The 12,338-nt window shown below is 43.6% G+C and overlaps 1 protein-coding gene across 1 annotated transcript in view; it reads left to right on the top strand.

Annotated features, from left to right (window-relative positions):
- The window catches only part of LOC308081166 (laminin subunit alpha-5-like), a gene marked incomplete at both ends in the record, with an annotated part of 37,537 nt that extends 25,364 nt beyond the window's left edge, over nucleotides 1-12,173 (top strand). Inside the window, 17 exons of the mRNA XM_080457560.1 lie at nucleotides 52-178; nucleotides 2,780-2,922; nucleotides 3,203-3,300; nucleotides 3,485-3,638; nucleotides 4,263-4,426; nucleotides 4,904-5,018; nucleotides 5,188-5,285; nucleotides 5,545-5,725; nucleotides 6,023-6,149; nucleotides 6,446-6,585; nucleotides 6,695-6,810; nucleotides 7,308-7,513; nucleotides 9,813-9,950; nucleotides 10,319-10,371; nucleotides 10,498-10,603; nucleotides 10,807-10,906; nucleotides 12,017-12,173. Of these exons, the coding sequence (XP_080313686.1) occupies nucleotides 52-178; nucleotides 2,780-2,922; nucleotides 3,203-3,300; nucleotides 3,485-3,638; nucleotides 4,263-4,426; nucleotides 4,904-5,018; nucleotides 5,188-5,285; nucleotides 5,545-5,725; nucleotides 6,023-6,149; nucleotides 6,446-6,585; nucleotides 6,695-6,810; nucleotides 7,308-7,513; nucleotides 9,813-9,950; nucleotides 10,319-10,371; nucleotides 10,498-10,603; nucleotides 10,807-10,906; nucleotides 12,017-12,173 (2,223 nt within the window). The remainder of the gene's footprint in view (nucleotides 1-51; nucleotides 179-2,779; nucleotides 2,923-3,202; nucleotides 3,301-3,484; nucleotides 3,639-4,262; nucleotides 4,427-4,903; nucleotides 5,019-5,187; nucleotides 5,286-5,544; nucleotides 5,726-6,022; nucleotides 6,150-6,445; nucleotides 6,586-6,694; nucleotides 6,811-7,307; nucleotides 7,514-9,812; nucleotides 9,951-10,318; nucleotides 10,372-10,497; nucleotides 10,604-10,806; nucleotides 10,907-12,016) is intronic.
- Between the last annotated feature and the right edge of the window lie 165 nt (nucleotides 12,174-12,338).

The following is a 12,338-nucleotide window of genomic DNA, read 5'->3' on the forward strand; positions in this document are numbered from 1 at the left end:
CTTCCTTCCTTCCATCTCTCCTCTCCTATCCTCCACTCCTCCCTGCTATAGAATGCAGTGAGGCTTCAGGTTCATGTGAGTGAGGCAGATGATCTGACTCGTATCATCCTAAGATACAGTAACTCTGAAGGCTCCGCCTCCAATGGTAAAATAACGGCCTATCAGAACAGCCACAGAGGTATGTCTTCCACCTATCACAGGTATTTTTGACTTTGTGTTAAAAGTTGTTTTCCTTACTGTACTTCCTAGTTGTGTGTGTGTGTGTGTGTGTGTGTGTGTGTGTGTGTGTGTGTGTGTGTGTGTGTGTGTGTGTGTGTGTGTGTGTGTGTGTGTGTGTGTGTGTGTGTGTGTGTGTGTGTGTGTGTGTGTGTGTGTGTTCATAATAATAAACACATCCTGGCATCCCTATTCTGGGCAGGACACAGGAAGAGTGGGCACCTCAATGTTAAATAAAAAAACTAGAGGAATTTGGAGAAAGGTCTGAAGTTATGTAAAGTGTACATGATTGGAATATCGTTGCCACATGTCCACATTTATGAGTTGTGAGCGTGTAGATCTGCAATTTGTGTGACACTGTAGTATGATCAAGTAGGGCATTCATTTATGAACAAACATCAAAAGTTAAAATATGGAGATAAGAGGTTTCTGCCTAACAGCGACGATATGCCGGTACAACATTATCACACCAAAATGTACCCTTCAAGTTCTTGATGATGCCCATAATGACTGGCTATCCACAGGTTTTGTAGCAAATAGCAATTGTAGAAATATTTGGCCTTAAATGTCAAATGTTCAAGCATGTTCGAATCCTGTATACTTTACTTTACGTCAGACCATTTCCAAATTATTTTGGAACAAATTGCCAATTTAACATTGAGGTGCCCAAAATGTTTAGGCCCACTCTCCCGGTTATCTTTGGGCAAATCTTCAAATATTACAGCTCACAATGCTACGCAAATTAGATGCATTGTGAGCTTGTACAGTAGATTGGCTATTTTTGCTATTGGTGGTATAAGTAAGTATATAGATACACACGGAGATAGACGGGAACGCCCAGGAACGCCCCATTCGATTTTGGCTCGGGGGAAAACAGAACGATCTGCCTCATAGAGTTACATCATACACGATCGTTTGGATCACTTTCAGAGCTATTTTATGGACGATAGAAACATTGTCAGCCAAGAAAAATCCATCAGAAGGACAGCTGGAACACAATCGTCCACTCGCCCTCGGAAAAGTTTACTTATTATTAAGATATATGTGACTAAAAAGACCAAACATTGACAATCTATGAGCTCACAGCGCATCGGAACGCGTTGTAACTGTGAGTTAGATTGGCAATGTTTGGTTTATGTTCCCCCCAGAATACGTAAACTGGGGTTCATGTGGTTTATCAGATTATCCTTATATCTTATTGCATTAGTCACGTTTCAGCACAAGCACCACTGAGACCGGAGATCTGTTTCCCTCTTTCCAGCTCCGTCTGAATACCAAAACACTCGCCCCCAAAACACAGTCGTCCCGGGGCAAACCCGCCGGTATTCACCTGGTATTCCTAAACGTAACCTCAGTAAAACTATGCCTAAACTGCTAAACATAACCTTATTCCTAAACTGAACCTCAGTAAAACTATGCCTAACCCTGAACTTATTTCAAACCGTGAAACAAATACAAGAATACAAGAACCGCTGGTCGGTGAGAAAAATGGGGGCGAGCGTGTTTTGGGGCGAGTCTTCTGGTTACCTCTCGTCTCGCTCCTTGTTACAAAACATGTTTACATATGCACCGTGTTTAATCGCCTGGTAGAGACACTATTACAAGATATGATCAGTTAAACTTACCATAATATCAAAACCCAACAGCCATTAAGTCATCAATAATGTTTATAGTGAATTTGAAGTACAGTTTAGAGACTGTTTTGTGAACGGCACGTACCGACGCCATTACCATTTGGCGAAGTGCGTCATTTAATATCATGCAGGATTTACACACTGCTTTAGCTCCGTGTTCATTGCCAGATTAACAATTGTGTTTTCTGTAGGTTTTTGAACGAGGATAGCCGGGTTTGGCTTGTTTTGTGTGTAAATCGCTGCATGTTGCGTTTCCAAACTGTAATGGCGTCGATGTCTCCTGTACTTGGAATTCACTAAAACGTGTTCTATAAACATCATTGATGAATGAATGGCTTTTTGCTTTTTGATATCAGGATAAGTTTAATTGATCATATCTATAGAAAATGTAATTGTCTCTTACCAGGCGATTAAATCCGATAACCTCGGGCCATTGTGTTGTGTTGGATCCTCTGTCCAGTCAGGACAACATTCCAATCGGACTCTTGTTTAATTTGCTAATGTAGCATTCCTTGTCGAGTGGCAACAAGGTTCTGTGCCTGTGATCTGGCAAGCCATGACGCCTGCTTTTAAATTGGTATACTTTTACAGCATATGAGTTTGAAAACCCCACATCCCTCGGTCTATACCAGCTGGGGGAAATCTGTGTTTTCCCCCGAGCGACTCCGCCCCCCTAGGTACGACCCACTGATGACACTACGCCGTGTGGATGTATAGTGCGTGCCAAAAATCCTGAAGGGGGCGTCAGCAAGTGTCATTTGGTAGCGGCGGACATCTTTGTGGGTATAAACAGGTTGACTTAACATTGTCCCCCACCAGTATGTCTGCAGCTACGTGGTGACGAGACATTGGCACGTACTAGGTCTTAATTCGTAATATTCCCCTGATATCATATTCACACAATGCATTTCTGTGTGTGTGTATCCCAGGTTCAGAGCAGTCCAAACAGATCGTGTTTGCACCCAGTGCAGAGCCAACCTTTGTCAATGTTCCGCAGAACAACTTTGTGGAACCGTTCGTTCTCAATCCAGGAACCTGGACTGTTGTGATAGAAGCTGAGGGAATACTGCTGGTGAGATACAAACACACACATACAGTCATATGCACCTACGGCATATACATAAAGACACACACACACACACACACACTCTCTCTCTCTCTCTCTCTCTCTCTCTCTCTCTCTCTCTCTCTCTCTCTCTCTCTCTCTCTCTCTCTCTCTCTCTCTGTACTAATGTATTCAGGTTCTTGTGTGCATGCCACGGCACACATTAATATTATTAACTAACATTTAATAACTTAACATCTGTGCTTCTGTGTGTGTGTGTGTGTGTGTGTGTGTGTCTATCCTATAGGATTACCTGGTTCTTCTGCCTGACTATGAAGCTCCTGTCCTACAGATCAGAGTAACAGATCCCTGCACCTACAGTCCTGGATCTGATGCCAGCCAGAAGTAAGTGCACACACACACACACACACACACACACACACACACACACACACACACACACACACACACACACACATTCACACACACACACACACACACACACACACACACACACACACACACACACACACACACACAGACACACAGACACAGAAGTGGTGTAATGGTCCATGTTGTTGTGTTGCAGCTGTCTTCTGTACAAGTACCTGTCTTTGGACTCCTTCCCCTCCATCACTGGTCGCAATGCCAGCTGTCGCTATGACAACCACCAGCCACGCCCCTGTCAGACGGAGAGAATCACGCCGCGGCACCCTGACATGGCTATCTGCAGCGGGAATGATGTGAGACACTCTCTGTGTGTGTGTGTGTGTGTGTGTGTGTGTGTGTGTGTGTGTGTGTGTGTGTGTGTGTGTGTGTGTGTGTGTGTGTGTGACACACACACACACACAGTGTGTGTGTGTGAGAAAGTGAAACTTGGCCATGAGGGTACATACTGTATAAGTATGTACCGTAGTTTAAAAACATCAATAATACTAAAGAATGAGAAAGATAAAAATAATCATAAAAGGGATTATTTTCCAATTTCCATTTATTTCAGCTGTATATTGTACCACACAACCATACAAATATTTATACCTTCATATTTTGCACAATAACACTTTACTTAAAGGTCGGGTCTATAATGCATCATAATTGCATTTATAATGCATTATAATGCACTTATAAGGCTTCATAACACTCGTAAAATGTTTATAACTTTGCATAAGAGCTTGTGTTGGTCATAATGCATTACCGGTATAAGCTTAGCGGAACAGCACATTGTAACCCCAACTTAGTCAGTTATAAAGTGTCTTTATACAGTAACTGACTAAGTTATGGTTATAATGTGCTGTTAATAATAATAATAATGTCTAACTTTACATTTTGCTCAGTAATTGCTAACTGTGCTGTGTCCCTTTGTCCAGATTAAGGTCAAGCTGCGAGGACGTCTGTCCTCCCCTGGGGACAGTGTGTTGGTAGTGGAGTACTCCAGCGAGGAGGAGACACCTCAGACCCTGTCTGTCTCCATCAACACACCTGGACCACGTGCACACCAGTACACAGTCACACTGGTACACTGTAAATACAGGTGAGGAGAGGGCTGTGTGTGTGTGTGTGTGTGTGTGTGTGTGTGTGTGTGTGTGTGTGTGTGTGTGTGTGTGTGTGTGTGTGTGTGTGTGTGTGTGTGTGTGTGTGTGTGTGTGTGTGTGTGTGTGTGTGTGTGTGTGTGTGTGTGTGTGTGTGCGTGCGTGCGTGCGTGCGTGCGTGCGTGCGTGCGTGCGTGCGTGCGTGCGTGCGTGCGTGCGTGCGTGCGTGCGTGCGTGCGTGCAAGCTGAGGAGGTTGGGAAGGCCATATGTGTATTTGAAAATGAATAGTCTTTGCGTGTGTTTGAAGATTGTCTGTGTGTGTATGGCTTCTGTGAGTTTTTTGTTCTTTTGTGACTTCTTTTGCACAGTATTTGCTTTTGCATTTGTGTGTACAGTATGTCTTTGTGTGTGTGTGCGTGCGTGAACAAGTTGCCTGTATGTAACTGATTTGTTTACCTGTTTGTATCTGTGTGTGTAGCTTCCTGTGTCGAGCAGTGGCCATTGATGGTCAGAACAGAGTAGCGGTCCTCTCTCTGCCAGCTGACGCTAAGGTCCAGCTCACGCTAAGGTCCGACCGTGCCAGCTTCTTCCTGGTACTGACCTCTCACCCACGTCACATGATCATCATCATTATTTATAATTTAGCAATTTTTTTCAATTTCTAAATGTATCCTTCCTACTGATAATACGAATACTAGCAATAACTGTTGTTTGTAATTGTACATGTTCATCATTATCATAAATGTCAATTTGTCAATCCAGCACAAGGTTTTCCTGGTACCCAAGGACCAGTTTACGATGGAGTATGTGGAACCTAAAGTCCACTGTATCAGCACGCACGGACAATTCTCTCCAGACAGGTAGATGACACACCTGTTCAGTCATTTTGACAAAGTCTAGTCCAGTGGTTCTCAACCTTTTCTGGATCATGGGCCACTTGAAAATCTCGAAAGTGTTATACAGACATAGAATATTTATTTACCTTTAGTTTCATCAACAATGAGGATTTTACAGGGAAGCTAGATCTTGACGTTTGACTTTAAGCTTACGTGGTTCTCTGATAATAGTGGGGTGTTTGTTTTTCACTGTGGCACCTGCTCCTCCTTTCCCTCTCTCCAGCTCAGCCTGTGTGCCCTCGTGGAGGGGCAGCGTCTTATCCAGCATCTTGGCCTCTCCACCTGCTGCTCCTCCCCTGGCCCCCCAACACCACTACCTGGCTGACAGTCCTCTCTGGGCAGGACTAGACAGACCTCCTAATGCAGCTGACAACCTCGAGCACATTAGACTGGACAGCCAGCAGGTGAGAGGAGAAGACTTCAACTTCATCGCAGCCACGGTGTCTCTCACCAACTGATTTTCAAGCATGTCACCATCGTGTCACAAAGTGTAAATTAGGCTTCAGGGAGAGGGAGGCAATGACATAAATAGATAGGTGGACAGAGAGAAAGACAAGCGGCATGTACACAAGAGGGCAGTAATCCCTCCGTGACAATTTGTCTTTGAAGTTTTTTTGTTTATAGCAGAAGAGCTTAAATCACTGATTACAGTACACCTCCCTCTTCCCCACCCATTTCTCTCTATCTCTCTCACTCTCCAGAATGCAGTAGTGTACTCTACCCGCGTCCACTCTCGGGATCGCTATGTGTTCATCATCCACTACCACCAGCCCCTCCACCCCACCTACCCCGTCCAGGTCTACATCAATGCGGGACGCATCTGGCAGGGTGAGACCATTTAACACTGGTCCATAACTTATTTTACATTTAAAATATACATCTTTTTGCTTTACAGACACATGATGTCACATAGCATTTTTAATAAGAACGAAAGGTATTGGCATAAAGGAGTATTACACAGTTCATGAATTCAAATGCCCAGTGGTTGGTTGGTTGGTTGGTTGATTGATTGATTGATTGATTGATTGATTGATTGATTGATTGATTGATTGATTGATTGATTCATAAATTCATAAATTCATAAATTCATTGATTCATTGTCTCATACTGTATTCTTGCCCCAGGTCAGGCCAATGCCTCATTCTGTCCCCATGGTTACGGTTGCCGCAGCGTGCTGGTGACAGAGAATCAGATCATTTTGGACGTGACAGATCATGAAGTCTTCATCAGCGTTCAGATACCTGATGGAAAGACTCTCTGGCTGGTATACATGAAGATTCTCTCCTCTCCTCTCCTCTCCTCTCCTCTCCTCTCCTCTCCTCTCCTCTCCTCTCCTCTCCTCTCCTCTTACATGTGATCCTCTGTTTCTCCAGGACTATGTACTGGTGGTTCCAGAAAAAAGCTTCCACCCCAACTATCTGATAGGGGAAGCTCTGGACAAATCATATGACTTCATCAGCAACTGTGGACAGAACAGCTTCTACATCAAGTAAGACAAGAACCTGATCTACACACTGTAAAATCCTGGTGTTCATTGAGAGCAAACAAATAATGCACTCAAATGGACGGGTCCATTTGGTTACATTTGTTACACTCTCAGAGTAACACATGTATAAGTTACAAAAGGAATTGAGTTGTGGACAGACAGACAGACAGACAGACAGACAGACAGACAGACAGACACACACACACACACACACACACACACACACACACACACACACACACACACACACACACACACTTTTTACATTGCAGTGTAAAAATTTAGGTTACACATGTAGTGAACAATTACAACTGTCAGTCTCACTTTAATCTCAGTCTTACACTTTATTGACATTCTACTGTGTATAGAAGAATATAGTATTTATTTCTAATATACTATTCCCCCCTGCATTACCAGCAAGTACCCCTAGGGGTTCATGAACCCCTGGTTGAGAACCCTTGCTTTAATGTCTTTTCCCCTCCCTTCGTCCCTCGGTCCAGCCCCACCACAGCCTCTCCGTTCTGCTTGGCCTCTGCGGTGTCCATGTCAGCCTTCTTCAACAACGGGGCGTTGCCGTGTGCGTGCGTGGGCTCCGAGAGCGGCACCTGTGAGGCCTTCGGAGGCCAGTGCCGCTGCAGGCCCAACGTGATTGGCCGGGACTGTTCCATGTGTGCCACTGGCTACTGGGGATTCCCCAACTGCAGACGTGAGTATCTGATTGGCCGGACAAACAATTGCTATGTTTTTTGGTGGCCTTAATATATTTGACTTAATTGTTTTAATTATTTAAACATAATATGATTGCTGTCGGGTGGAAACCTCATATCGATGGCCAAAACGCAAAACCTCCTATCTGAAAAATTAACATTGTTGGGAAAATGAAAAAGAAAACTACAAAATGTTGTATCTTTTTAGCACAATGCTATTTTTTTATGATACCCATCACATAATACACCTTTTCTGGATTTCTGGACTATATTAAAATATTATATGTTAATTACACTGATTTCATATTGCAAATGCAGATAGGAGGTTTTTCCCCACTTTTCCTGGCTAATTCTGCAGATAGGAGCTTTTGCATTTCAATGTTAAGTGATTGCATAACTAAATAATGACAAATAATACTGGCTGTAAATACATACATTTACAGCTGCAAACAGTTGCATCAGTGGTGTGGTCTAGGTTTTTTTCCGGAGGTATACAATAATCATTCCCTGCACGAGATGCGCGTGGTCGTGGGTATACGCTAGCGCGTTTTCAATGGATGAAATGGTTAGTATTTGCATTGAATGCTTTTTTATTTTATTCAAAAACAAAACAAAGTTTGCAGGGCAATGCTCACAAAAGAATGTGCTAAGAACAGTCCACAGCAAGAATCTAAAATAAAAGTGCTAACAAATAAAATGTACAAAAAGGACAACAGGAATATTATGTAAAAAAACGTGGCTATTTGTGGGCTCGCTGCAGCAGCAGCGAGCACACTATTGATATTGTCACTATTTAATTATTCTCCCCAAAACTTTGGCACCTAACTACTCCTACATACTTTCACTTAGAAACTTCAATCAAACTGTAAAAATCCAGCTTACTGTGGACATCTATGCTTGTCCTTTTCTTTTTTAAATAATTTGTAGTTTTTGAAATAATTAACTTTAAGCACCCAATGCATTTCCAATGGGTTTTGCTAGTGGGGAGAGAGAAGGACAGAGGAGAAATGCCCTGTGTTTTCGTAAAGTCACTGTGGCCACATTTTTTACACTACAGATATTATATATCATATGTTTTACATCACCACGCACCGATCTGCTCTCCGTTTTAATCCAAAGATCTAAGCTGTGGTGGGGCGGCCATAGCTGAGTGGTTAGTGAGTCCGCCTAGGGAGCCAAAGGCCCTGGTTGCCGCAGGTTCGATTCCAGGCCAGGTCAGCATATGTGTCGATGAAATGAAATTTGTCCCTGAGCAAGACTTTTAACCCCTAATTGCTCACAGGTTCTCATTGGAAACAAGACCGCAAGGACTTTCATGAACGACCTGTTAAAAGGAATTATCCTTTATCCTTTAATATAAACCCATACACTCTAGCAATCAGTGCAGCTGGCGCAACCTAATCTGTCAGTCATTGGCTGTCAGGCAGTGGTGCTGCAAAGTAACTATGTATATTTACTCAAGTACTATGCAAGTGCTTACAATGCACAGTTTAATTTTGAGGTCCTTTTACTTTCCTTTCCATTTTTGTTACTTCTACTCCACTACATTGACAGCATTTGACAGCTTTAGTTACTTGTTACTTTGCAGATTTTATTGTCAATACAAAACCTACAGTAACCACATACAGCCGATCTACAATGTGAAATGTTATGATCTTGTAGATCGGCTATTTCCCCCCCCCACACACACACACACACACACACACACACACACACACACATACACCCCATACTCCACCGCCACCCCACATGACATACCCCCCTCTGTCATACAAACTATAGAAAAGGAAAGCCGATCTACAATGTGATGCGTGATGAGCTTGTAGATCTGCTATTTTGGAAAAAGCTTGACAGTCTTTGGAAAGTGTGAGTAGAGGTGCCGGCAGTGGCTCAGGGGTAGAGTGGCCGGTAGAGTGGCCGGATGGCAACTGCGAGGTTCACAGTTCGATCCCGGGCTCCCCCAGAATTAGTATCGAAGTGTCCTTGAGCAAGATGCTGAACCCCTGATTGCTCCCGATGAGCAGGTGCCTTGCATGGTTTCCTCCGCCATCGGTGGGTAAAATATTGATGGCAATAATTTTGTAAATTTCAAGCTCCAATTTAACACTAATGGTGTGCATTGGTTAACTTTTTTTAAATATAATGACCCACAAATGCAAGTTGTGATTTTGTGCAACATGTTTAAAATGTGTGCGTGTGCGTGTGCGTGTGCGTGTGCGTGTGCGTGTGCGCGTGCGTGTGTGTGTGTGTGTGTGTGTGTGTGTGTGTGTTTGTGTGGGTGTTTGTGTGTTCGTCCAGCGTGTCAGTGCTCCACGCGAGGGTCTCGTTACTCCAGCTGTGACCGGGTGACAGGACAGTGTCAGTGTGTGCCCAATGTGGAGGGTCTGAAGTGTGACAGCTGTGCTCATGGGGCATATGGCTTTCCTCACTGCCAAGGTACAGCATACACACTGTGAACACAATCTGACACACACACACGCACAAACACACGTCACACACACACACACACACACACACACACACACACACACACACACACACACACACACACACACACACACACACAATGCAGAGGTACAGGGACACACAAAAATACACAAAGGACATCAAAGATATATGGAGTTGAAAATGAATGTGTGTGTGTGTGTGTGTGTGTGTGTGTGTGTGTGTGTGTGTGTGTGTGTGTGTGTGTGTGTGTGTGTGTGTGTGTGTGTGTGTGTGTGTGTGTGTGTGTGTGTGTGTGTGTGTGTGTGTGTGTGTGCGTGTGTGCGTGTGTGTGTGCGTGTGTGCGTGATGTCCTCCAGGTTGTGAGTGTAGCATTGAAGGGGCAGTGAGTGGAGTGGCAGAATGTGCCCAGGTCAGTACCATCAACCCTCTAAGCTCTCTGCCACTTGCACAATACACATGGTCAAGTGTGCCTCATCTTTATGCTTTATGTCAACATCGTCATGTTATGGATTATGTGTTCATGTTGTTTCTACAGGGTACTGGTCAGTGTAGCTGCAAGCCTAACGTGAGCAGCAGGATCTGCTCTGTGTGTGAAGCGGGATACTACAACCTACAGGAGCAGAACTACTTTGGCTGCCAGGGTGAGGCATTTATCTCAGATAACCAATGAATTAAATGACATTAGGGGGGAAATACTAATGATCAGATCTCTGTGTTTGTGTGTGTGTGTGTGTGTGTGTGTGTGTGTGTGTGTGTGTGTGTGTGTGTGTGTGTGTGTGTGTGTGTGTGTGTGTGTGTGTGTGTGTGTGTGTGTGTGTGTGTGTGTGTGTGTGTGTGTGTCCAGGTTGTCAGTGTGACGTCGGAGGTTCGACAGCTCAGACTTGCGATGATTTCCATGGACGCTGTCTCTGCAGACCCAACGTAGAGGGACCCAAATGTAACTTGTAAGTACCAGCCGCGCCCATATATCATATATCACAGGTATCATCTATCCTGTTGCACAGTATGTAGCCCTCTCAACTGGTACCAAGAACTCACTGGTACAACCGATGCTTCATGACAGCATTTTAGAGCCTTTCTAGTCATTCTAACCCCCATGCAAGACGTCTACTTTCTCATCGGGAGCAGTAAGGGGTTAAAGGGATATTTCACTTTCAAAAAAACTTTTGGTCATTTTATCGTCTACTCAGGCTTTTGTGAGCCCCCCAGACCGTTTTTAAGTTTCTTGATTCAGTATTTAGATATTTGATATTCATTTTATCAGACAGGCCCCCTTCCTATACAAACCCATTATAACTTCAAACTCCATTTTTAACATGTTAGATTCATCAAAAATACCCGTCCTTGTTCTGCTGACTCTCCCTGCCCTCCTAATACGCGAGGGGGCCGTGTTTTTTCGATAACTTTTTTCATTTATCTTTAATATTTGTTTTGGAAAATGAAAAAAATTAAATACAATAAAAAAATGAAATAAAATTAATGAAAAACGTAATCGAAAAAACACGGCCCCCTCACGTATTAGGAGGGCAGGGTGAGTCAGCAGAACCAAGGACGGGTGTTTTTGATAAATCTAACAGGTTAAAAATGGAGTTTGAAGTTATAATGGGTTTGTATAGGAAGGGGGCGTGTCTGATAAAATGATCATCAAATATCTAAATACTAAATCAAGCAACGTAAAAACGGTCTGGGGGGCTCACAAAAGCCTGAGTAGACGATAAAATGACCCAAAGTTTTTTTGAAAGTGAAATATCCCTTTAAGTGTTTGTTCTAGGACATGCAGCCAGGAGGAGTTGGGGATCGAACCAGGAACTGTCCTGATCCACTGCAGCTCCATAGCTTGTTTGTTCATATTTTTTTCCCGCTGGCTTCACTTTTCTGGAAAAAAATAAAAATGAATGGAAAAGAATATAGAATCTTTTTTTATTCCAAAGCACTTCTTATGAGTGCCTGCGTCATTCTGCCAGGAGTGTAGTGGGCACACATTATGGTGATTGTGGAATGTTGATTTGTTTGAATTGAAAAAGTTACACAGTATGTCTCCTCTGTTCTCGTAGACCTCGTCCAGACCACTACTTCCCAGACCTCCACCACCTGAAGTTTGAGATCGAGGAGGGGACCACGCTGGATGGTCGGCCGGTGCACTTTGGCTACAGCCCTGTAGAGTTTGAAGGCTTCAGCTGGAGAGGATACGCCCAGATGTCCCCCATACAGGTAGGGCACACCCACTGACACCCTCTGACGAAAAAAGCCTTTATTGTAATGTAATGGCTAATGCATAGCAAGAATTAAAATTCACATAATGCGTTGTGTCACACCAGACTTCATCAGGATGGCCCTCAGAATTGATCCAATGACTTTGTTTAGAGAAAACGTACT

This window comes from Gymnoscopelus braueri (genome assembly GCF_963280865.1).
Source record: "Gymnoscopelus braueri genome assembly, contig: SCAFFOLD_385, whole genome shotgun sequence".
NCBI lineage: Eukaryota > Metazoa > Chordata > Actinopteri > Myctophiformes > Myctophidae > Gymnoscopelus > Gymnoscopelus braueri.